Raw genomic sequence first — 26,305 nt, forward strand, 5'->3', positions numbered from 1 at the left:
CATGACAGCGCTTGGGGAGGGGGAGATGGCAGATGTCTCAATCTGTAAGGTGCACAACTTGCAAGCCCAAGGACCCGAGTTCAATCCCCAGGATCTATTCAAGAAAGCCGGCCATTCTGTCTCAAAACACAAGGTGGCTGGTGCCCAAGGAGTGACACCCAAGGCCGACTTCTGGTCTCCACATGCACGCACACACACACACGCACACACACACGCACACACACACCCTAACAAACGTGCACATGCAGATACATGTGGGTGCACACACAGACGCTGGAATGCACTTTCCCCACGCTCTCCTCTGCCTTCTAGTTCCATCAGTCAGCTGGGTTTGAAGGCCCTGCAAACTCCACTCCTACTCTCTTGAGAACCTCAGCCTGGGGCACATTCCAGAACCATCAGCGATAAAAGACACTTGATCCAGAGGGAGCAGTCTTCCCTCAGTACCTGGGGAAGGTGCTTCCCCTAATTGCTATGATGACTGAGCTTATGCGGACGCAGGTGTCCACGGTCAATTCTAGACAGGGCTGTCCCCACCTGCTCACCTCAGCAGGTCATCCATCTAAACACTTCCTATTGACTCCAGGTCTCTAAAATGCCAGTGGCCCTCTTCCTTCTCCAAAGACTCCAGAGGGCACGCCAGGTTTTTCCTTTTACCACAGAGGCCGCCACGGGGAAAGCATGCATACATGGGGGGTGGGGGGTGGGGGTGGGATGTTGCTTTACATCTGCAGGCCTCTTGCCTTGGAGGTTGGAAAACATCAAGACCACCACAGTTCTGTGGGAAGCGGGCAGAAGCTCTTTGTCAAAGGCCAGCAGAGCATCTGGCTGGACCCTCCTTTTAATTACGGCTCCGTGTCTCTTTACGTAACAGCTGGTTCACAGGCTGTCTTTTACAAGTCTTAAAATTTATAAATCACATAGTCGGCTTACGATGACCACTTTTCAAAAAATTTCCATATAATGCCACAACTGTGGCATTACAGAGAAATAACAAAATAACAAATTTCCGCGTGTAAATGTTTGGGGTGAGGACAGCAGGAAAGGGATGTGGCCAAGCGTTTGTATAGTTAGTGCTCTAAATCCACGGGTGACAAAGTCTAGTTCAACTGTGCGTGGAAAACACGAGAAAAACCAACTGCACCTGGACTGATCATGTCGCAGAGCTGCTTTTCTTGTCAGTGTCCCCTGAATGAGAAAGGAGAAGGTCGAACACAGGGAAACATTGCAATGAGGCTGAAGTCATCACCACTCACGGGGTATCCGTTGTGCTATGTATGTATGATAAACCATGTAGGGGTAACTAAAAATTACATTTAGGTGTGTGTGCATGTGTGTGTGTGTATATTCACATATGTGTGTATATGCCATGGCACATGCGTGTAGGTCAGAGGACAACTTGCAGGAGCCAGTTTTCTCCTCCCACCATGTAAGTCCTGGGGATTAAACTCCGGTCAGTGAGTAGTTTTATCCACTAAAAGCCCATCTCTCTAGCCTCCGAGATGATTTACTGGAGGTGGGGGAGGGTATATGCAAATCCCATGCAAATGCTACAACATCTTGTATCAGGGACTTGAACACCTACAGAATTTGGTATCCACTGGGCTCCGAGAGCCCAGCTCCCAAGGCTACAGAGGAACCACTACTGTCTTTGTAACTGCCACAGTCTAGCATATATTTTAATCAGTGAATGGTGTGTGTGTGTGTGTCTGTCTGTCAGTGTGTATGTGTTGTGTGCACACACCTATGCAGGTGTTGTTCCTCAGGAGTCATCTACCTTGTTTCCCATAGACAAGGTCTCTCACTCCCAAGTGACCTGCCAAGCTCTGCTTCCCCAGTGCTGGGATCACAGGTATGTGCCACCATGTCTTTTTTTTTTTTTTTTTTTTTTTTTTTTTAAATGTGGGTTCTGGGGAATAAACCCAGGTCCTCATGCTTGCAAGGTAAACACTTTACTAACTGAGCCATGCTCCCAGCCCTTCCATTACACACACACACACACACACACACACACACGCATGCATGCACGCACGCACAAACAACCTCTGGTGGAGTCAAGCCAATACACACAACGCATTCCTGAAATACATGGATTTGTAGATGAGTCAAGGAGGAAGACACAAGGTGGAGGCCATTCCAGCCACTGAGTCTTCTCAGCAAGAACCTTGCCTGGGTGCAGAAGGGGTTGTGGAGGGCAATGGGGTCAAGAAATAAGAAGAGACCTTGGGGTGAAATTGTACTTTTTGTTTCTGGAGGGAAATCCAGAGATGAGGGGAGAAGAAAGAGGGGTACTAGGACAGCAGACACCCCTTCTGGTATGGTGCGGGAGGGGAGGGGTATCCAGAGGTTGTTGTTGGTTGCCCCGGAGTCAGCAATGACAAGCCTTTCTGTGGCCTTTTCTATCAAGGGCTTGGTCCAACCTCAAGTTCTCCATATTTCTGGGCACATGTGATCGCTTAGGATCCAAGAGCCACTGGGTTCATCAATTAGTCTTAGGCTCCAGGGTTAACAGGAAGTGAGCCTTTGAGCAGAAGCTAGCAGGCACAGGCACAGCTGATTCCAATGTGAACCTACTGAGTCCCATGATGGAGGAGAGTTATCTGTCTATGTTTCTTTTATTGGTTAATTAATAAAGAAAACTGCCTTGGCCCTTTAAGAACAGAAAATTAGGTAGGTGGAGTAGACAGAACAAAATTGTGGGAACAAGGAAGTAGAGTTGGAGAGACGCTTCAGACAGTCACCATAGTGAGTCTCCATGCTGCTCCTCTCCGAGATGGACGCAGGTTAAGATCTCTCCTGGTAAGCCACACCTCGTGGTGCTACCCAGATTACTAAATATGGGTTAAAGAAAGATGTGAAAATTAGCCAATAAGAGGCTACAGATAATGGGCCAGGCAGTGTTTAAAAAAATACAGTTTCCATGTAATTATTTCGGGTAAAGCTAGCCGGGTGGTGGGACGCAGCCCGCCGCTTCACACTACAGTCCCAGCTCACCCTAGGGCTCCTGGAAGACCCCACTCCAAGAAAGCTAACCATAGCCGGCACCTAAGGGAACAGACTCAGGGTAGGCCTGGCACTGACTCAGTTTTTGAGTGGTTGTGATGGTTGAAACTGCCTGCCAACTTGACAGGTCCTACAACTGCCCAGGAAACAAACTCTAGGCCACTCTGTGAGGGCATTTCTAGACTAGGTTAACTGAGGTGGGAGGACCCACCCTAAATGTGTGTGGTACCTGGGGTCCTGGACTGAATAAAAAGGACCAAGTGAGTTGAGCACCAGCGTACACCACTCCCTGCTTCTTGACAATGGGTCCATGTGAACAGCCGCTCTAGCTTCTGCCTCTAGGACTTCCCTGCCATGACAGACCCTACCCCCAAACCAGCAATGAGAACAAGCCCTTTCTCCTTTAAGGTGCTTTTGTCTCAGTCCAACAGGGGTAACTAACACAACAGTGCCTCAGGAATTCAACACCATCCCTCCTTCAGTGAGGTGCCTGCTGGTCCATGGCACAGGCTAACCTGAACTTTATGCTGGCCTGAGACGGCATGGCTGGACATGTGGATAACTTCCCTAAACATCTTCTTTGCCACCACATTACAAATGACCCCCCCCCCCCCCGCGTCATACGCACAGGTCTGAGGCCTGAACATGCCTCTGGTGGTTTGAAGAGTAGATCATGCTCTTTCCTCAAGCAGTGGCACCCTCCAGCCTGCTCCCAGGACTGGAAAGCACTCACTCCATCACACAAATGAACTGCTTGTCCCTATTCTTTGCAAGATGAGTCACCTATTGAGAGAATTCCTATCACCCAGACAGACAGCCTTGCCTGCGTTTTTAATTTCAGCTAAATGCCTTGGTCTCTTTTTCAGCAGGTGGGCAGGGGCATAAATCTGTTTAATAGTCAGACGATGAATAAAAATACTCAGAAAGCCACCTTGATGGAGTTAATTATGCTCCGTTTTCTGAAAGTGACTTCCCCCACCAATCGGCTGAGGCCTTCCCCAGCTGCAGCCTATCCGGGGACTCAGGCTCCTGGGCAGATCTAGTCCTGGGCTCTCGGTGGCTGTCTTTAAATCACGTCACTTGACAGATGTCTAGAGGTAACACATGTTTCGTGTAGGGTGCAGGCTTCCACGCCGATCACTCACAGTGTTATCAAGAAATGAAAAGGAAAATTTCCATCGCAGCAACATGTTGGCCTGTCAGCCTCTCATTCGCTAAAGGGCAAAAGTGCCTCCTGGGGGTTTTCCTGCAGTTCATAGAAAGAAAAAGCTGAGCACACACCAGAGACTTCTAAGCGCCTCTCTACCGTCCATCAGCTCCCCACCAAGAAAGGAAAGGGTGGGCAAGACGGCTGAGGGCGTAAAGGTGCTCGCTGCCAAGCCTGACAGTCTGAGTTCCATCTCTGGTACTCACACAGAGGGAGGAGAAGTGATTCTGCATGTCGTCCTCTGAACTCCTCACGCATGCTGCGGCACGTGCACCACTCCTCAGGTAAACCACCCCCCTCCCCCAGTGAAAAATAATTAAAAAGAACAAAATGCTAGGGATGAGGAGATGACTTAGCCAACAAGGTGCTTGTCATGTAAGTTTGAGGGCTTGAGTTCGGATCCTCAGCACCCATGTTAAAAGCTGGCCATGGTGGTGTGTTATCTAGAATCCCCAGTACTGGAGAGGCAGAGAGAAGAGGGTCCACCGAGTTCCCTGGCCAGCCAGTTGAGGCAAACTGGTGAGCTTCCGGTTTAGGGAGAGACCCTGTCTCCAAAAACAAGGTGAAGAGCAATAGAGGAAGATGCCTAGAATTGACCTCTGGCCTCCACGTGCAGGTACATACATGTGTTTGCATACCCCCATACATATATACACACCACCACCACCACCACCACCACCACCACCACTCCAAGCCACACAGGGTATTTGAACTAGGGCAGGAACTCTGAGATTTTTGGCTCCTTCTAGAAGCTTCTACCCAGGATTAATCTGATAGACAGGAATCTTCCAGTCTCTCATTCCGCAAGCACAGTTCACATGGTGACAATCTGGGCCTCTCAGCAGCATCGGGGGCTCACCATCCTTATCCCCACAAGTCCTGTTTCATGCTGCACGCTGCTGATTCGGCTCCACACATTTTCTCATCTCGTTCCTTTATTCTTGCACACCCCTCAGCTCCGAGCATCCTGCTTTGTGTCTCCGCCCCAGGGAATCCTGTTCATGGCTGACATACTCCCCAAAGCAGCGTCCGGAATTGACGCTCGCTCACAGTTCCAGGGGCTGAGCGGGCTCCTGCCCTGTACAGGCTTCTTGGAGACAGGGCACAGCGTGATTTATTTCCCTTGTGGTACCTACCATGGGGAAGGTACTAAGACATCTGGCGAACAATGCTGGTCTATTTTGTCACCTTTTAGTGTTGCAGTTTTAGGTCCCTGCACGCCATGAGCGCCTTGAAAACACGCCTGCCACCAGAGGGAAGACAGAAAGTATGCTGCAGGAAGCTGCCATCAGGTACTCTCTTGGGAGTGTCCAAAAGATGCCTTCCCAGCTGGTAAGTATCAAGGAACTGACCACTCAGGAAGTTCCCACCTGAATGCCACTCTGTATTTAACAGAGGAACGATGTGTGTTCTCGGCCCGCGAGGTGGCTATGTTTCTGGTGTGACCATGAGTGACACAGTATAGTCAGGTGACAGGACATTACCAACAATAAGTCCTCTAGGAAGGTCCAGCAGGATTTCAGCCAGTCACCGACTTGTCTTGTCAGGTATGTACCGTATACACGTCTCAGACTAGTGACACTAGCCACCCCTGCCAGAGATAGCCCAGCCCAACAGTTGATGTCTTGAACAGTTTCCCCACGTTCTTTGGTATGACTTTTTTCAATGTCTTCCCAGGGGAGACACGAATAAATGTCTCTTTGCCCCAGATAAAGCACCAACAACGGGTCAAGGAAACGATTCCCACGTCCGTCTCTGTGAATCAGTAAGTTTACTGGGGTGACTTACAGGGGTACGGGTGACCCCCAAACAGCTATGCCACTGAAAAGCCTCCAACGTGAGTGATGACTCCAGGAAGCCGCATCCCTGGAGGCTTCTGCACAGCCTGCAAGCAGCTCCAACGGAGTCTCCTCCCTAGCAGCTGCTATTGCTTTTATCACGCTGGGGAGGGGACTTGGATAATTTCCTGAGCTTTGCCAGTCTCCTTAGCATCTTGAGTCCCATGAGCCTCCTCCACGGTGGAGTGTTTTAATTCCGAGGACGGAATCAGTGCTGATGTGCCCACATTCCTTCTGAAGCCTGCTTTCCTACTTACTAACAGCAATGTGCCACTCTCCTTCTGAGGTCAGTACCTGTAGATCTAGCAGGCCCTTTCCCTCACTGTTGTTCTTGCTCCTAAGATTCCCCCAAGTGCAGGAATGCGGCTCTAGTTTGGCTGACAGGGAGACCAAGGTCCAGAGAGGTAGAGAATTTGCCCGGTGTTAACAACTGTGCTCTCTGGCTCAGGCCCTGTGGGGGCATCTCCCTGTCTGCCTGGGGCCAGAAAAACCACTGCAGGGCACGAGGGCTCAGTTCATTACCAAAAAGCAAGTTCACATAAGAGTTGGCGCCATTGTCTTCTGCTACCGTTAGGCAGAACTGACTAACCCAACCTCAGATGTCGAATGCGTGGTTGGACTTCACGGCCTTGAAGGCTCTCTCCAGCCCCGGCACCTTGTGATTCTACTGTCCCACCATGCAATGCTCCAGGAACGGGGGAACCCGAGCTGAAGCTTGACTCCTATAATGATGGCTCCTTCTGAGAGGCACCCCATAATCAGAACCGACACTGTCTGCCTTTTTATAAACACTACCCTATTTATCTGCCCCTGTAATTTTCCTCTCTGCCCCAGCTGTGAGCAATTTGTACTTTTCGGTGCTAGGTTTGTTGTAATTTGTCAAGGGCCAGAAAACTGCATCAGCGCTGCCTGGAGGGCATGCTACACTGTGCGGAGCTGTGTGCGAGGCGATGCAGGCTGTGTCTTTGGAACCCGGAGCAGCAACAGGTGGGTGTCCCAGGCCTCCAGCGAAGCATGGACTGCTTGATGCCTGGGGATTCTGATTCGTTTCCTGCTCAGACATGAACACGCATGTGCACACACGCTCCCCTACAGGTCAGTGCTCCCATCTCAGGTGGAGGAGGTCTCTGAGGACAGAAGATACTGCTTGCAGCCAGGGCATCATAAGTTCAGATCCAAATAAGGAGGGGTTGTGGTCCCGTGTGTGCTGTAGCAAGAAGCAGTCAGTCCTGCTCTTACCGTCTAAGGACCCAGGTAGTCAACAGCCGAAAGTCAACATCACGAGAGGCCAGGGGTGTGAGTTCAGGGCTCAGCAGTGACCCAGGACTCCGCAGGGTTAACCCACCTGGGCTTGTTCCCTGGTTTCACTGCCCGATCACCGAGACCTCATTTCCTGTGGGTGACTTGGCTCTCCCCTGGGGAGTATATAAAAATACAGGACCAGGAAAGCACATGCATGTTGGGAAAATAGGGCATGCAAGAGGAAGCAAGTGCCACTTTTCAAGCCCACTGTCCAACTGGTTTCCTTTAGTTCTTCAGAGTCGGCCTGGCCTTTTACGTCCCTAAGGTGAAGAGAAAAGCCGCGTAGCTCCTGTCAGCTTTCCTTATTCTGCACTGCACAGATAGCACAGATAAGGGCGGCTGACCCTCCAGGACTGGTCAGGGGTAGCATGCGCTGATGGGGAGCTGGATGACAAGCTCACAGCTCCATCTAGAAAAGAAAGGCATTCCTGCCCCACAGACAAGAGGATGCCTTTCACACAGTGACCCAGCACCAAGCATCCTCCAGGATCCTCTTATGCATCCCAAGTTGGATACGGGAACACGGAGGCTCACCTGGCAGAACAGACTCAGCTGCCAGTCTGAGTCCAGAGTTTGTGTTTCTAACCCCTGGGATTCCTTTAGTTGTGGATGTGTGTGCAAAGATTAGTAGAAGCCTTAAGGAATGGGTTCAGGGTAGAGCAGGTGCACACGAGGAGAGGCTACCCTAGCTGGCTGCAGTAGAATTCACAGGGTGGACATTCTAGGAGAGAGAGAACACTCACCCAAAGGCTCAGAGCCCTAGAGCCTCTGCATACCCAAGGACCTGGAAACCAACGACCTCCGCTAATGATCATCTCATTAACATGCACCGAGTAAGTTGTTCATAATTGCTTTAGATGGAAAGGATGCAATTCTTAAGGGTGTACAAGTATCAAATATGCTCTTTGCTCAGAAGCAAAAAAATTCAGTGTAGGCAGGATTATGGCACAGTACGAGACGGGCCATGTTAAAACCTGGTAGGAAGTAAGTGACTGGGTCAATTACCTTCTTTTCTCGAAGACTACCACTTTCCAATTAGATGAGAAATAAGCACTCTGTGAATAAATAAAACATTACAGATGAAAGTGTCATAGTTTTTGTGTGAGAAAAAAACAAAAACAAAAAATGATAGACATACCCGGGAAGAGGGAACCTTGATCTAGGAACTGCCTCTTCCATCAGAGTGGCTTATGGGTATTGCTTAATTGCTACTGATGCAGGAAGGCCCAGCCCACTGGGCGGATGGGCAGGGCCTGCATAAAAAAGTAGCTGAGTTTGTTTGTCATAGCCAGAGCCTGGAAACAACCTAAATGCCCCTTGACCAAAGAATGGATAAGGAAAATGTGGGACATTTACACAATGGAGTACTACATGTGTGTGTGGGGGGGGGGGTGGGAGATAATAACACCTTGAAATGTTCCACCTGATGTGGCAGAACTCTGCTCATGTAGTTCAGAGAGTCTCACTTATCCCAGCTGGTCTCAAGCTCACTATGGTCGCCACGGCTGCCTCTGAACTCCTGATTCTCCTGTCCCTGTATCCCAGAGTACTGGGGTCACAAGTATGTACCACAAGACCTGGCTCCCGCGGCAGGGCTTCCAACGGCTGCACCACATTCCACACTGGACCGGTACTGTCACGCATCTCCTGAGGATGAGTTTCTGAGTTGTTTCTACTACAGAGTGATAAAAGTTGTCATAATGGCCGTCTTTAGAGGCACTTCTGGTTTATACGTGGCTGTTTCTCTAAATTAGAACTGAGCCATAGACTCCGCAGATGACGGATGCACACTAATCTTAGTTTGGGGATGATAAACCAAAGTAGGGCCCTTCTCATAGAGGGGGGAGGTCCCACTCATATCTGAGAATAGACAAAGACATTGCAGATTAAGGGGGAAGGGGGGAAGGAGAGAGGCAAGAGGAAGAAGGAAGGGAGGAAGGAGGGAGGAAGAGCAGGAGGGAAGAATGGAGAGAGGCTCAGAGTCCAGCTGGGTTTGGGAGGGTCCCCAAAAGGCAGGTTTCACTCATCCCTGGGCCTTGGGGACTACCTGCGTTTTGGAAGGCATGCCTGGTCATCACCAAAGCCATAGGTCTGACATCCCCAGGGACATAGGCAGGCTTGCTCCAGTGACCTCATGCATCTCTTGCTGGCCCACATTCTTGCCCTGCTCCTCTGAGCCAGTTCAGATGACCCAGCATTTGCAGGGGGAAAATGAGGTCACTGTGGCGAGCAGAAGCTGGGAAGAAGCTGCCTTTTTCTGGTGCTAAGGGTACAGGAAGGAGGAGTCAGCACTCGAGAAAGAGAGCCCCCGCTCTGCTCCAAAGCGAGCACCAATTAAGATGATTACTGGTTTCCCTACAACACAAATACTAATGGCCTGTCACGCTCTGGCATATTTTTCTTGGTAACCTTCAACTCCGAGTTGATTAATCAGACTCTTGTGGGAAGGCTCAAACACGCCTGGGCAGAACCCAAGGAAACTAGCCCAGAGCTCTGAAGGCCATGCTGGTGATGGGGTGGAAGAACCACATTCTCAGGGGTGAACAGGGTGGGGAGCCTTGCCACAAACTGTGGGGGAGATGTCCTGAGGATGAACAAAGAACGAGGAATGAGGGTGAAGGCGAGCTATGTAACTCCACTGTTTCCCGCTCTGGGGCCCACAGCCCAGCTGGATAAAAGCGGACGGTAACTCCTATCCCATTCCCCAAAGAGGACACCATGGCGACTCACAGGAGGGACAATTCCTTTAGCATGTGAGGGAACGGCAGTGAGCACAGCTCCTGAATCAGAAAGATCGAGGCAGATTCCCCCCTCCCCACTCCCTTTTTCTCTCGAGTAACCCTGGCCGGTCTCAAACTCCTACACATCCAAGGGTGACCTTGAGCTCCTGACCCTCCTGCCTTCATCTCTCAAGGGCTGGGATTACGGACCTGGCTTGTGTGGTGCTAGGGACTGCACCAGGGCTTCCTGCACACCAGGCAGACACTACCACCTGAGCCACACCCCCAGCTCAATGCCTACCTTTTTTTTTACAGACCAGCTCTGCCAAGGTACTCAGGTCTCTGGTTCCTCATCCGCTAAGCAGGAACCCAGTGGCTGACAGTCTGAGCACCCACTTGACAATTATTAAACAATAACTGTCTGCGAGTCAGATTTAATAGTTCTCAAACTATTATCGTCTGCAAGTCAGGAAGAAGGGCACAGGTCTTGGCAACTCAAACAGTTCCCCAGTTACAGAGATACCTTCTGATGCGGAATGTTGCCATCTCGGTGCTCATGTTCGGTCTAACGTTCAGTAATGATGAGGATTTGGGAGGAGCTGCCCATGCTGGGGGCTGCACCTGCTGCTCTTTGCCTTCCTCTTCCACCAAGGACAGCAAATAGGATCTAAAGTCTGTCCCTCTAGCCCGGTGGCTTTCCCCAGCCTTCCCTGAAAAGCATTCTGGAATGTCCTGGGCCTCATGCTAGTCAAATGGCAGGCTTGCTTGGTAGATTCTGACCAGCTCTCAGCAATGCATGCTAACGCCTGGCCAGAGCCCAGAAGTGCTGTTCTCAGAGCCTTGAGAAGCCTGACTACGTGACCTGGGGCGGGGGCAGGGATGAGGGCTGTCATAAGGCATAGGACAGACGTGTATGCCTAGGAATGAGGGTGGTGTGAGCTGGGGCTGAGGCTGGACAGGCATATGTGTGTGTGCACATGTGTATGTACGAACATACATATGTGTGCTCTATGTTTCAGCCTCCTGGCTTACTCCTGAGATATATTCTCTAACTCCCTCCTGCAGTAACACTCAGTCCTCGTCTGTTGTACCCGGCCCTACATGGTGTTAAGGGGCACCTCAAATCCATCACAGAGATGACGTAAGTTAGCCAAGCACACTAATGGTATCACAGCGAGTTGGCTATCTGACTGGGAGGTGGCAAACTGATAAATAGAAACAACAGCCAATGAATGGGCCAGAGCAGGGTCAGGCATAGGGTAAGGCTGGTAACAAACGAGACAGAAGGTGATCAGGAAGTACCAGGATGACCACGGGGCACATCCAGGCCCAGGTCTATGCTTCTGGGTTCCAAGTTCTACCAACTTATTATTGCGCTGCTCCCCTGCCACCCCTGTAGCAAAACATAGAGGCACAGTGATGTGTGAACACCAGCTTTGTGTGTATGTACATGTATGAATATGGGTACATGTGTGTGGCAGCTGGACGTCAACACCAAGTATCTTTCTCCACTTTATGTTTTCAGATAGGGTCTCTCGCTGATTCAGAGACGGGCTGGCCAGTGAGTCCTGGGATCCTCTTGTCTCTCTTCACTCCTCAGTGCTAAGACTGCAGGCATGTGTTACCATATCCAGCTCTTTATGCTAGGGATTAAAGTTGGGCCCCTAAGTGTATGCAGCAGGCACTTTACCAAGCCGCCTCCCCAGCCTGCATTGTCAATCCTATAAGGACGCAGTAGCAACAAGACCAGTGTGTCCTCTCTGATGTCTTGACTGCCCCACTGACTCCACTCATATCGCCAATTCTACTCTTGTAGCGCTTTGTAAAATCCCAGGTCTTTGGGGCACGGCCCTGTCTTCTTCTTCTTTAGGTAACCCTAAAGCCTTACACAAAGCCTGGCATGTATTGGGGCTCAGGGAGACAACTGGAAGCAGAGAAAGGCACAGACAAATTGGACCAGTGACCTGTAACTCTGCCCACTCCTTTGCAGAGTGCTCTGGCAGATCCTCCTTGGAAAGTGGGACCCTGGGAGAGATAGTTCTCCTGACCCTCAGAGCCTGTAAAACTGTGAGATTAGACTGAGTGTGGTAAGTTAGTATCCCAAGGCTTTTTGGGGTGGGGGTGTTAGTAAGTATGATCTTTGCTTACTCACTGTTGCTGGCCACCACCACCCCACCAAAAAAATAAAAACAGAACACTTTGGCCTCTACTGGCCCTGAAGATGGAAATTACAACTAGCATTAAAACACACACACACACACACACACACACACACACACACACAAACAAATTCCTGGGAGTGTAGGGGCACAAGGGCTAAGAACTCTTGCTGCTCTTCCAGAGGACCCGAGTTCAGTTCCCAACACCCACACTGAGTAACTCACAAATGCTTTGGGGTGGCTAATCTTTGTTGTCAATCTGATCACATCTGGAACCAACCAAACCCTAAGCATCTGGGCATCCCTGTGAGGATTTTCGTGATTGAATCATTTGAGGTGGGAAGTTCCCATCAAAATCCAGGCTATACCTTCTGGGGGAAGCCCCCACAAAAAGACACGGAAGAAGGATGCTTTAGCTTTTTGCCTGTTTGTTCTCATTCTGGATGGTCAGTTCCCCTACCCTGTTGCTGAGGCATTCCTTTGCTGGTGTTAGAACACACTTCTCTGGGATGCCAACACAGACCAACAGCTGTCTAGGAATCCTCTGGCCTCCAGTCTCAGGACTGCTGAGACATCTCACCTGATGAACTGAACAACTACTGGAATCCTGGACTTTCTGTTAGGGCATAGCTACTGCTGGGCTACCCAGACTAGAGAATATATTCATTTTTATATAAAAAGGATATACTCATTTTATCAGTTCTGTTCCTGACTAATACACACCTGTGAATTCATTCCCCCCACCCCCACACTTCCCGCCAAATTAAAAATCAAAACCAAAATCTTAAAAAAAAATGATATATTCCTGGCCAAAGCTGAGCTCCTGGCATGAATAATAAGGGGGCACCCATGCCTGGGAAAGCAGTCCTTTGCCAGGCAGTGTGGCGCACACCTCTAATCCCAGCACTCGGGAGGCTGAGCCAGGCAGATTTCTGTGAATTCAAGGCCAGTCTGGTCTACAGAGTGAGTTCCAAGACAGCCAGGAAGGACTGTTACACAGAGAAACCTTGTCTTGAAAAACCAACCAACCAACCAACCAACCAAATAAATAAATAGATAGATAAAATAAAAAATAAAAAATTAAAAAGAATGCAATCTTGCTCATCTATCTTCATAGCAGCATTATTTGTAATAGCCAGATCCTGGAAACAACCTAGATGCCCTTCAGTGGAAGAATGGATGAAGAAACTGTGGAATATATACATGCTAGAATACTACTCAGCGGTAAAAAACAATGACATCTTGAATTTTGCAGGCAAATGGATGGAAATAGAAAACACTATTCTGAGTGAGGTAACCCAGACCCATAAAGATGAACATGGGATGTACTCACTCATAGTCGGTTTCTAGCCATAATTAAAGGACATCGAGCCTATAAATTTGGGATCCTTGAGAAGATAATAAGAAGGTGAACTCCCAGAAAAAGATATAGTAATCCTCCTGGATATTGGAGGTAGACACGATCGCCAGGCAAAATTGGGAACCTGAGGGTTGGGCAAGACTGGGCCAAGGGAAGATGGGGAGAGAAAAGTGTGAAGGGGAGAACGGGGGGAGCTCGGAGGAATGGGGTGCTTGGGATATAGGAAGGGTGGATATGGGAGCAGGGAAGCATATATCTTAATTTAAGGAGCTACCTGAGGGTTGTCAAGAGACTTGACCCTAGAGGGGTTCCCAGGTTTCCAGGGAGACGCCCCCAGTTAGTTCCTTGGGCAGCTGAGGAGAGGGAGCCTGAAAAGGCCAGTTCCTATAGCCATACTGATGAATTTCTTGCATATCACCATAGAACCTCCACCTGACGATAGATGAAGAAAATGACAGAGCCCCACATTGGAGCACCGGACTGAGCTCCCAAGGTCCTGATGAGGAGCAGAAGGAGAGAGAACATGAGAAAGAAAGTCAGGACCGTGAGGGAACCTCCATCTGGCGACAGATGGGGAAGGTGACTGAGCCCCACATTGGCGCACTGGACTGAGCTCCCAAGGTCCTGATGAGGAGCAGAAGGAGCGAGAACATGAGGGAGAAAGTCAGGAACGAGAGGGGTGCGTTCACTCATGGAGACGGTGGGACAGAACTATTGGGAGATCACCAACTCCAGTTGGAATGGGACTGATGGATCATGCGACCAAACCCGTCTCTCTGAATGTGGCCAACAGCGGGGGCTGACTGAGAAGCAAAGGACAATGGCTCTGGGCTCTGATTCTTCTGCATGGACGGGCTCTGTGGGAGCCTTCTCAGCTTGGTCGATCACCTTCCTGGACCTGGGGGGAGTTGGGAGGACCTTGGTCTTAGCATAGAGTGGGGAACCCTGATGGCTCCTTGGCCTTGAGAGGGAGGGAGGGGAGGTATGCGTGGAGGGGAGGGGAGGGAAGGGGGAGAAGGAAGGGAGGGAGGGGAGAGGAGGAGATGGAAATTTTTAAATATTAAAAAAAATAAACCATGAAAAAAAAATTAAAAAAAAAAAAATAAAAAGAATGCAATCTTTGATCCTTTGTCAAGCCTGGGCCACTTCTGTCTGTCCGGGAGTGAGTTAGTGCTGGGAGAAGGTTCCTGCTGGGAGGACCATGGATCCCAGTGCCTCCTTCAGCTGTCCGAACAGAACTCAAACCAAAGGAATTGTGACCAGAAAGGAATCCCATGAAGTTTCTTCTAATCAATGGCCAAGGCTTGATGTAATACACTGGCAATCAAAGATTTCTTAAACCACAGGTGAATCAAATCTCCTTGGCATTAAAACGTCCAGGCACTTGGCAGTGCACACTTTCCTTAATTCGGCCAAACCGCATTTCCATTCCCACCAGATCTGTGCCACTCAGCACGGGCTGAACTGGGCATCCACTAACAATCACAAAGACTGTACTACAGTACGTGCCATGTGTGTATGGGGGACAGAACTCAGGTCCTCTGCTAGAGCAGCAGTTGATCTTTTAAAAAAATATTTTCTCAGAGCTGAGGACTAAACCCTGACCCTTTCATTTGCCAGGCAAGCACTCTACCCCTGAGCCAAATCCCCAACCGTGTGACCAGGGCCGTGAGCCTGACTACTGAGCCATAGCCTGAGACCTCAGCCATGGCACGGTGCCACCCACATTCAGGGTGGGCATTCCATGTCTGCCCTCTTCAGTTCGTCCTTTCTGGAAACGCCTGAAGGTTTGCCTCAGTTTTGCCTTAGCGCTTCTTTCCCTTTCTAAAAGAGCAGGTGTCCTCTCGCTACCAATGACTGTCTCAGAACTCACTACATAGACCTGGCCAACCTCAAACTCACAGAGACCTGCCAGGCTGGGATTAAAGGTCTGTGCCACAAGGCCTCTTCCTTGATGTTTCTTAATCCAAACAAGCTGTTGATAGAGGTTATTGGTCACACACACCCATGCTGGCTGACTTAAGCAAGTGTTTGTCTGTTTTGGTCAATTTCACCTCTGAAGGTGGGGGTGGGGAGTGGAGACAGTTATGCTCATACAGGGCTCACGTTGTCAATATGGGAGAAAAGTAAAGACCCTGTAGCTTTGCCTCTCAAGGGAGGATGGAGGGTCTCGTGGCAACAGCCTGTGGGGACCTGATCATGTGCCCAGCTTCTGGAGGGCCTGGAATCAGTGTGGCTCTGGCTGCCAGTAACTGGTGCCGCTTGAACGTGGAACAAGACTTGACATTAACCGGCTCTGTGAGGTAAGGCAGGTCCCTAAATGCAGAGGGTGTGCAGCTTCGGGAGAGATTTCTGGAAGTAGTGGAGAAGCCAGGTGGCCTCAGAACACGAAGCTCGCTGGGGGGTGGGGAGGAGACTTGATTTCCTCCAGATTTGAAGACAGGCTTTGCATGTGGGTAACGCATAGGAGAGTGTACTGAGCACAAAGAACTGTCCTGATTTGAGCTTTTCCCCTTGCCAAAGCTGTGAGGACGAGCCGAGGCAGGCTGGTGAGGGTAAGGGATTCCGCAGATGCAAAGGCTCAGGTGTTGGTAGCGTGTATCTCAAGGAAGGCCAGAGACCCTTTAAACTTGCTGCCCCAAGTCAGGGAAGATGTAATTCATTCCCAAGTAGAAAGGGCAGGGCAACAGAAAAGGCGGGGCAGTCTGCCCGAGGATCAGGCCGGGCCCAAGCACGTTCTCCCATAATTTTTTTTTTTTTTTATTGTTCATTCAGGAACGATTTATTCTATGCCCCGTGAGTTTAGAGTTATGGGCTTGGTGGAGGCCTCACACAGGTGATTACGGTAATTTAGAGAGAAAGTAGCAAGCCATTCCTGTCATAGGCTGCTCTGGCAGGAAAATAATAGCATCACCTCGTATTTATAGAGTGCTGAATGATTCCAAAGTGCTCTGCCATCTATTATCCCATCTCATGCCGACGGCAGGCCAGTGAGCCAGGCCGAGCCTCTGCTGCGGAGCTCTGAACAAAGGTTGTCCCCTTTCTGGGGTCCCCTTTCCCTACTGAAAAAGGAGCAGGCGCTGGAAGAATGCTTGCCTAGCATGCAGGAGCCCCTGAGTTCTGTTCCTAGCACTGCACAGCCTTGGCCCGGTGGCAGGCGTGCACCTATAATCTAAGCAGTTGGAAGGTGGAGACAGGAGGACTGGGTACTAAATGGCCAACTTTGGCCAACATAGCAAGTTTGAGGCCAGCGTGAGGTACAAGAGACCTTGTTGACAGAAAAAAAAAAAAGAGACTGTTCTTGTGGTGGCTTGAATAAGAATGGCCTCCACAGACTCATATATTTGAATACTTAGTTATCAGGGAGTGGCCCTACTTGAGAAGGATTAGGAGGTGTGGCCTTGTTGGGAGAAGTATGTTACTGGGTTTGAGGTTACGAAAGCCCATACCAGTTTATCTCTCGGATGTAGCTCTCAGCTGCTGCTCCAGCACCGTGTGTCACCATGGTCCCTGTCATGACAATGGACTAGATGTCTGAAAGTCTAAGCAGGTCTCCAATGAAATGCTTTCCTTTGTAAGAGCTGCCACGGTCATGGTGTCTCTTCCCAGCACCCGGACAGTGACTAAGACAGGTCTCATGCCTGTTTTGTTTTTCCCATCAGCTATTCCTCAAAGGGTCTGAGCAGCCCTGACATCTAAGGCTGAATTTCTTAGCTCTGTGTGCCAGGATCCCTCCCCCACCCCTCCCACCCCCGTCAACATCCCCAGAAAAGCTGGCTCTGATGCAGCTCCCTGGCTCCACTCAGACAGTGTGGAGAGGGGTGTGGCCTGGGAATCTACACAACACACACATTTCCTGTAGGACAGTCTTTGAGAACTTCTGCGCTCTGCCTCTTGACCCGTTAGGTTAGGGTTTGTCCCGTGACACAGGTGAGCCCTGATTTGGGGGAAGGGAGGGTGATGACACGGGGCTGGGACAATGCCGTGTCTGCTGAGTGTGGCAGACAATCTGGATAATGATAGCCTCTTGAGGATATAATTAGAACCCTCACAACCGGAACAGGACAGTTTAATAATTTAAGTGAGACCTCAGGATTAATGAACGGTGGTTGGAATGACATGTGGGACCATAAATCCTGGCCTGCGGTGGGGAAGTGATGATTTACAACACGGCTTCCTGGGAAAACAAGGTCTGATGAGCCTGCAGGCTGGTCTCCCCCCCTTCAGGGGATGCGTGGTGGGTGATCTGCCACACTTTCTAAGACCACACCTTCCAAATAGGCTACAAGGTGCCCTTAGTGGCCTTGACACACCTGCATGTCAGCATTTCCCACAAGTCCAAGAGCTTCGCTTTATTTGGAATGTTTGAGGCTGAAACCAAAGACCTTGCATACGCTAAAGCAAGGCCCCCTGAGCCACGCTCCCAGGCCCTCACTGGGGGACTTGGGGCAGGCCCTCTACCACTGAGCTACTTTCCCAGTCCCTCCCTGTAGAATTCTAGGCAAATGATTCACTCTCCCAATCCCTCAATGGATGACTTCTAGGTAAGGGCTCTACCACTGATGCACCAGCCCCTCACTGGGGGATTCTAGGCAGGTGCTCTACCACTGAGCCACACTCCCAGCCCCTCACTGGGGGATTCTAGGCAGGTGCTCTACCACTGAGCCACACTCCCAGCCCCTCACAGTGGGGTGCGGGGAATTCTAGGCAGGTGCTCTACCACTGAGCCACACTCCCAGCCCCTCACTGGGGGATTCTAGTCAAGTATGGCCCGGTTAACAGTAATAACACAGCCTCACTGTACACTGACAGTGGATGATGGCTGTTCCCTGAATGCTGGCCAGGAATATCAACTCACCCAGTCCTCACTCAACCATAAAAGGGAAAGTGGGAGCGATGGAAACTCCACTCCCCTAGGCTTGAACAAGAAGAGAAGGTACATGCTCTGGGTATGGGGACAGGGTGGAGTACACTGGCCTAAAGCACACTGGGTTCACAGCAGGCTGGCTGCCATGTAAGGGAGAACAGGCTCACTAACCCAAACGAAGCCATAGCCCACTACGTGCTAGGCCAGTGCTCTACCACTGAGCTACCATCCACGGCCCTCCACTTTCCTATTCCCTGAGCCTAAGTGGCCACTACAAAGGGCATCTTGCAATGGCCTCTTCTCAGAAAGGATTGCTCACAGGTCCGTCTCCCTCCCTTCTGTGTCACAAGACTGTCCCAGGGAAGCTGCAGTGTGTTGGCTGGGAAGGGTCAGAGCTGGTCATTGTGAGGCCCAGCAAAGTGACCATTGGGTTGGGAGTTCATGAAGAGAGACTGGAGAGTGGTTCAGATGGAGAACATTCCAGCCTACATTTGGACAGCATGTAGGAAGGGATCTGTCTGAGCAGGCTTGGCAGAAAGCAGAGCCACCCACTCCCCTGTTGCGTTCCCCTCACTGTGACCATTTACAGTGCCTGGGAAATCCCTTTGTGAGTGGACTCAGAAGCAGAGCAGCAACAGGAGTCAGGAAGAGGTTAGCTGTAGAGAGTTCCTACTCATTTGCAAATAACGTGTTTGTCTCGAAGAAGTGAAGCAAATGAATATAATTAATTTTTAACAGTCATTGTGGGATCAGAGAACGTTTTGGAAGGAATTCGGTGTGCAGGCTTCCCAAGACTAAGCAGCACATAGCTGTTAACCCTTTATAGGAATGAATATCACCACAAGAGGCCTCGACACATGCCTGATCCTTTGTTCTTTTTAACGATGTAAAAATTACATGTTCATAAAAATTATTAGTTTGAGGCAGGAAAGCAGAGGAAAAGAGAGAGAATTAAGCTTCCAAGGCTGGAGAGTAGTGGATACTGTTCTCTTCTTTCAGAAATTCTCGGAATAAAGACACACAAACGTGAGGATTTGGCCTTCCTAATCTTCAGGGCTGTGGCGCTGTGCCTATCTGGAGCTATGAGAACCAGAAGCATTTTAAGGCAGATGGTAACAGCTTCAAAGGTGTTTCTGGACTCAGATCAAGCCAACGAGGGCTCTGGAGTGGCAGATGTCTGATAAGACAGGCCTGGAGTCTGAGAAAAGCAAGAAGAGTTCTTATGGTCTGACATGAACCCACATAGGCAAGAAAAGCTGTATTCCAGCTCAGGTACAGTTTGAGGAAGTCCAGTCCATCATGGCCGGGATAGCATGGTGGAGGCCAGATCAAAGGGAGCACATGGCTGGGACTCACGGAGTCTGCAGGGTCATAGAAGCAGAGAGTGGACAGGAAGTGGGGCCAGGCTATACCCTCAGGGCCCAACACTGACCCACCTCTTCCAGCAAGGCTCTACCTCCCCCAAACGGCACCACCAACTGGGGACCAAGTGTTCAAACACATGAGCCTGTGGGGGAAATCTCTCGTCCAAACCGGTGGCTCACAACAGCACCTGGTACAGTCAGAGCTCTCTCGGTGTCGCTGGCCACTTCCCTCTGTGTGTGCCACACTTAATGAGCTCAACATGGGCGACATGCAGGAGGTTTCGGCTTGATCAAGTGACATAGCAAGGAAGCTCTTACTTTTAATTTCACCTCAAACGCCATCTCATTCTCAACCCTGGGTCAAAATCACTTCCACCAGCTTTTAGCTGACAGAGTGGCCCAGCAGCCACCTGCGGACAGACGGACAGCAGAGCAATTCCATGCCCTCTCCCTGGGGACCTTCCTGCAAGGAACTCTGATGTCCTGCTCCACCCGGCTTCATTTCCCTCTCATTACACTTTCAGTGAAACACTGAATCCGTTTCAACTTCGGTTTCAGAATCCGGGGAGCTGGTTCAGTCAGTCAAGCGCTTGCTGCAGAAGCAAGAGGACCTGGGTCTGATTCTCCAGCCTACGTAGAAAGTTGGGCATGGTAAGTTCATGCTTGTAACCTCAGAGCTGGTGACGCTGAGACAGGTGAATCCTGCGGCTCACCGGACAGCCAAAGTAGCTGAATGGCAAGCACCGGGACATTTAAAGGCTCTGTCTCAAAAGCAAGCAAACAACAACACACAGGGCAGAAGGCTCCTGAGGAATGATGTGAAGGTTAGCTTTACTCTGGGTGGTGAAACGGCTTGGTGCGTAAAGGTGCTCAAAAGCCTGATGGCCATGTCCCTGGCACCTACATGGTGGAAGGGGATGAGCGACTTCTGCAAGTTGCCCTGTTCTCAAACTCATGCCCATGCTTACCACACACACACACACACACACACACACACACACACACATACACACACACACTATCGCTCACGGTTGGGCTTAAAGTCATCACAGAAAACCAGGAGAAAATGCACAGCTGAATGCTCCTGCTGTGCAAATTCTTAAAATGCAGATGGCTCACCGCCTCGGTGGAAGTGTCACTTTCTGAAAATATAATGCAGCTATTTTCCGTGACAGAGATGATTCTTTCCCACACACCGGAGCTCTCGATGCTTCAGATGCTATCTGAACACATTCACCCGATTCTTTTCTTTCTCAGGACATCATTTATATAGTGCTTGATTCACACACCCTAGCTTTTGCTTTCTTAAAGATGCACAAAATGTCCCATAAGTACATCGATTCTTGCACCCTGTGTTTCTGCCAGACATTCCCCGAAGGTTTATAGATTTTCTTCATTACAAACTAATTGAGATTCCGTAAGTGCCAGAGTCTTGGCAATCCTCTCTGTTGAGAAGGAAGGAAAGTGCTCAGGACGTCAGAGAGGCTAAAGGGAAGAGAGTCTGGAATAGAGCGTGGTCACAGTGACACAGGGACGGACAGGAGAGCCTGGAAGCCAGTGTGTGTGGTCACAGTGACACAGGGACGGACAGGAGGGTCTGGAAGCCAGTGCACGTGGTCACAGTGACACAGGGACAGACAGGAGAGCCTGGAAGCCAGTGTGTGTGGTCACAGTGACAGAGGGACGGACAGGAGGGCCTGGAAGCCAGTGCACGTGGTCACAGTGACACAGGGACGGACAGGAGAGCCTGGAAGCCAGTGCACGTGGTCACAGTGACACAGGGATGGAGAGACAAGCCTGTAAGGAATAGTTAAGACCAACTTCCTTTTGGGAACCCTTATTTCTATTCTCCCTGGGTGAGGCATGGCCCCAAGCACCTAACTGTCTAGTATCTAGTAACCCATTTAACAGTCAGGGCTCCCAAAAGGAAGCCAGTCTTAACTATTCCTTTTCACACACGAGGGAGCTGAAGCACAAGAGGGGGTCAGGAGCCTGGGCTAAGGTCGCAGAGAAAGTGGGAGTCAGGGGCAAGGTCAGAGGCTATTTCCAGGCTTGCAGCTGAGAGCTGTGTGACAGGAAGGCTTCCCACTGCCGTCACAGGGTGCACAGACCTTACGGATGCCCTAGAAGTGGGAGGCCACGGGCTGGAAGGCAGTCACTCCTCCGTGTCCTTCCATCCCCAGATGAGATGCAGTCTCTGTATACGGATAAGGTCACACGGTTGGAGGCAGAGACACAGCTCCGTGCCTGTGCCATGCTGTGGTAAATGCCACAGGCAGACTGGCTTGACACCCTTTTACAACAACCCCAACCTTCCGCCTCTACCACAGACACAAAGTCTCATGCTGGTAGCCTTCCACACAGACAGAGGGACCAGATTCCAGCGTTCTGGCCAAACGGTTCTGAAGAACCTTCTAGAAAAAGAAGATAAAGCTTGACAGGAGGAGGCTGTGTCTTTTGGCCAGAACTTCCACAGGTTCAGCAGCCATGTTGTGACCAGGAGGAAGGGGAAGCAGCATTGAATGAGTTAACTGTTTTTTTTTTTAAGCAACAGCCCATGTTCTGATTAGCTTTTACTGCCAACCTGACACAACCTAGAGTCACCTGAACAAAAGGAAGCTCAGTTGAAGTACAGTTTGATCAGACTAGCCCGTGTGCCAGTCTGCAGGGCACTGTCTTCATTGCTAATGGATATAGGAGGGTCTGGCCACTGTGGGTGGTGCTATCCCTAGCAGGTGGGCCTGGGCTGTATAAGAAAGCGAGCTAAGCAGAAGTTAGGGATCAAGCCAGTAAGCAGTGTTCCTCTGTGGTTTCTGCTTCGGTTCTGGCTTAATCCCTGACCTGACTTTCTTCAGTGATGAACCGTGACCATAAAAGTGAGCGCTTTCCTCCTCCAAGTTGCTTTGGGTTATGGTGTTTATCACAGCGATGGAAAGCAAACTTAAACAGCACCCAAATCCTGTAAATAGGCAGACAGGTGATCCATGGCTACGCCAGCTGTCGCTCACCTGTTTGCATTTCCAAACCGACAAAAAGGGATTAAAATGGGATCCGTTTGCTGGGATGTTGTGAATGTGCAATGAGATCGTGTGTAAGGTACAAGGTCTGTGTAGTAGCTGTTGAGTAAATAGGGAATCATGTTATCACACGGCCGGAGAACTCCTCTGTGGGTAGCACCCCCCCCCCCCACCGTGAGCATAGAGCTCAGGGAGCAGAGCCAGGGCGGGCAGGGCCTACCTCGATCACTGAAGTCATCGACCAGCACGATCTCGGCCACCAGTTGTGGGGGGGAGCGGTTGAGCACGCTGTGAACAGTGCGGAGCAGGGAGGACCAGCCCTCGTTGTGAAAAGGGATGATGATGCTGGTGTTGGGGAGTGTCTCCAGGTAACGCTTGCCGTTGCAGCTGGAGGGAGGCACAGAGCAGAGGAGACGGGGGTTGGCCAGAGTCACCATTCAGTTTCCACACTGTGGCCGGATCGCAGATGCGGCGTCAGGCTAAATGGGAGTCCCAAGACCTTTCCAGCCATTAGGGTAGGAGAGAGATGGAATGACCTTAGCCGCTCGAGGACTCTATTGTCCTTGGTCCCATGGTGACTTAGTACTGCTAGTTGAGTGGGACCTGTGTAAAAGACCCTTGCCTTTGTATGAAGTCAGGGTTACGCACACATACACACACACACACACACACACACACACATACACACATACACACACACATACACACACATACACACACACACACACATACACACACACACATACACACACGAGAGAGAGAGAATGTCATTAATCAATAGATAATTTTACTAAATTTCCAACCTAGAAGCCATCCACTAATTTAGTTATTTATTTTCTTGTCTGACTGCCCTGCTTAGAGATTATAAAGCAATGTTAGGTAGAAGTGGCAAGGGCAGACATCTTGTCCTGCTCCGGATCTTCTGGCGGTAGGGGTGTGGCCTTCATCCCTGAGTAGTGTAGTTTTCTACTGGCCACTTAGCAAGAAGTTCCTTATATTCTTAGTCTGTGGAATGTCTTAAGTTTCCTAAAGCCTTAGATTTTGTCAAATGCTTCCCCTCCCCCCGCATTTGCTGACATTTGTCTTCTGCTGTATTAGTATGGTTTATCACATTGATTGGTGGTCCTATATTAAACCAACCTTGCATTTCTGGGATAGCCTAGCTGGCCACAGTACATAATCCTTATATAATATTAAATATTTCATTTAATGGTTATTTTGTTAAGGAGTTTTGCATCTATTCTCATTAGGAATTTTGACCTATAGTTTTCTCATTATACTTTTGGTTTTCTATATTGCATTTAGTTTGCTAAATGCTAGATTACTGGGGTTAGAGCGATGGTTCAACAGTTAGAAGCATTTGCTGTTCTCAATACCCACATCAGGTCGCTCACAATCCCTTGCAACTCCAGCTCCAGAGGGGTTCCAATGCCCTCCTTTGGCCTTTTCAGGTACCAGGCATACATGTGGTGCACATACAAACACACAGTCACTCACATGTATACCTAAAACAAAACAAACCCTACCTAGGTTCCTAACATTAACAAAACTATGTACTTGCTTCTTGTCCTATAATATGTGACACCATCAGGAAAAGCAATCCCAGCACTAACGATAGCAATAGTATGACATATTTTTTCTATAGTGTATATTTCGGTCAAAATTTCTGTTCTGAAGCTGTCTGGGTGATTGCCTCATGTTTCATTCTGTAGTCTCATGTGTACAGAACATCTGGGTCCACTTACTATATTTAGCTACTTACCTGTAGGTCTAGCACTTTAATTTAGGTCTAGTTACGTTTATAGGATTGTGTGAAGCATAAGCTCCAAGGCCAACTCTAAAGGGGTAATTCAAAGACTCCTGCCTCTCACTGGGTCTCCTCATCTAGTTCCCCCTCCTTCCGGGAGGCCATGGGATTTTTTGGCTAATGACTGTACTGTTTCAACTTTTTTTGTATGGACAGCTGCAGATGTAACTTGATGGCCTTGTAGTACTTTCCAGGATACTTGGTAGTATACACTTCGTACCTTCATTTTTTTTTACTGACTGTGGAAACCATGCCACATGACACACATCCTTAGGTTCCCCTTGCTACAGCTTTCCAGACTTTTTGTGTATGTGTGTGCGTGTGTGGTGTGTGTGCGCGTGTGGTGTGCGTGCATGCGTGTGTGCGTGCGTGTGCGTGCATGCGTGCGTGTGCGTGTGTTGAGACAAGGTTCCTCACTGAACCCAAATCTGTCTGTTTTGGCGAGGATGGCTGGCTGGACAGCTCCTAGGATTCCCCGCCCTTCCCAAGCTTTGGTTCCAGCTCCCCACTGCTGGGGTCGCCAGCTGCAGCAGCACCCACCTTTTTACAAGGGTGCTGGAGGTTCAGACGCAAGCCCTCACACCTGCACGGCACGTGCTCTCATCTACGGAGCCATCTTCCCAGTCCATTTTAGGTTTTGAAGAAGTGCGTGAGTCCAATTCGGGCAAACAATATCTAAGTCCATTTGCTCAGCTAAGATTTATTTTTACAGAAGTAAGCTAATCTATTTACTTTATAATAAACTCTGCTTTGCTTCTGGAGAGAAGTGGGATGGGAAGAGGGAAGGAAGCGGGAGCAAAGAAGGCAGATGTTCTGAATGAGTTATCTTGCGTGGACTAGCGGCCTCATTAGACCTAAGAGCTTGTTAGAAAGCTAATGTTCTGGCCCAGCCCAGCCCACCTGCACAAGAGTGATGGTCTCAGGGCAGGGCCCAGCAGTTCGTTTTTAACAAATCTTCTGTGCGATTCTCATGACACTGGGGTTCAAGGGTCACCACGGTAAATATCCAAATTCACAACACCCCTGCGGAAAGGTTTCTGGGATCCTGGGGTGACCCGAGGAGCACTGGGGGGAGGCACGTGTAAGGAGGTGACACTACCAGTGCATTAGGGGAGGGAGGAGGGGAGAAGAGGGAAAGAGTGGGGATCAAGAGGAGGGAGCCACACCTCCATGATGGGTTGACACCTATGGGACGCTTTCCTATCTAAGCGCTGATGTGACCCGGGAAGACCAGGTGGTCATGTCCTCCCTGCTTGAAGCAAGGCCTGAACCCTGAGGAAGGGGAGGCAGCCACTTAGAGTCCCACTGACATGGCAGTCCACGGGTGACATCACTGTCTTGAAGTCCTGAAAGGAAAGGGACAAGGTCGTGTCGTGGCACCTTCATTCTGGGGAACAACATGAGGGAGTGGGGCACACTCCAGAAGTGAGGAAGGGCACCTGGGGGGGGGGGGAGAAAGGGTGAGAAAGCATGCCTGGGAATGTGGGGCACTACACAAGAGTGTCTTCCTAGTCTCCTTAGATATTACCTGCCCCCACAAACCCTCATGATGTGTCCCCAAATGGACCCACCACGTGGCTGGTGGTTTCTCAAGTCCTGGCATCCCAGCACAGAGCCATCTCCTAAGAGGTGACGTCCAGGTCCCTGCTTCCCCAGCTTTT

At 50.0% G+C, this 26,305-nt stretch overlaps 1 protein-coding gene across 3 annotated transcripts in view; it reads right to left on the bottom strand.

Annotated features, from left to right (window-relative positions):
* Window positions 1-26,305, bottom strand: part of Galnt10 (polypeptide N-acetylgalactosaminyltransferase 10) — a 139,749-nt gene that overhangs the window by 31,965 nt on the left and 81,479 nt on the right. For all 3 annotated transcript variants that reach the window (XM_038326434.1, XM_038326433.2, XM_038326435.1), the window contains one exon: window positions 23,058-23,224. In XM_038326434.1, the coding sequence (XP_038182362.1) occupies window positions 23,058-23,224 (167 nt within the window). The remainder of the gene's footprint in view (window positions 1-23,057; window positions 23,225-26,305) is intronic.

Source organism: Arvicola amphibius, chromosome 4 (assembly GCF_903992535.2).
Source record: "Arvicola amphibius chromosome 4, mArvAmp1.2, whole genome shotgun sequence".
Taxonomy (NCBI): domain Eukaryota; kingdom Metazoa; phylum Chordata; class Mammalia; order Rodentia; family Cricetidae; genus Arvicola; species Arvicola amphibius.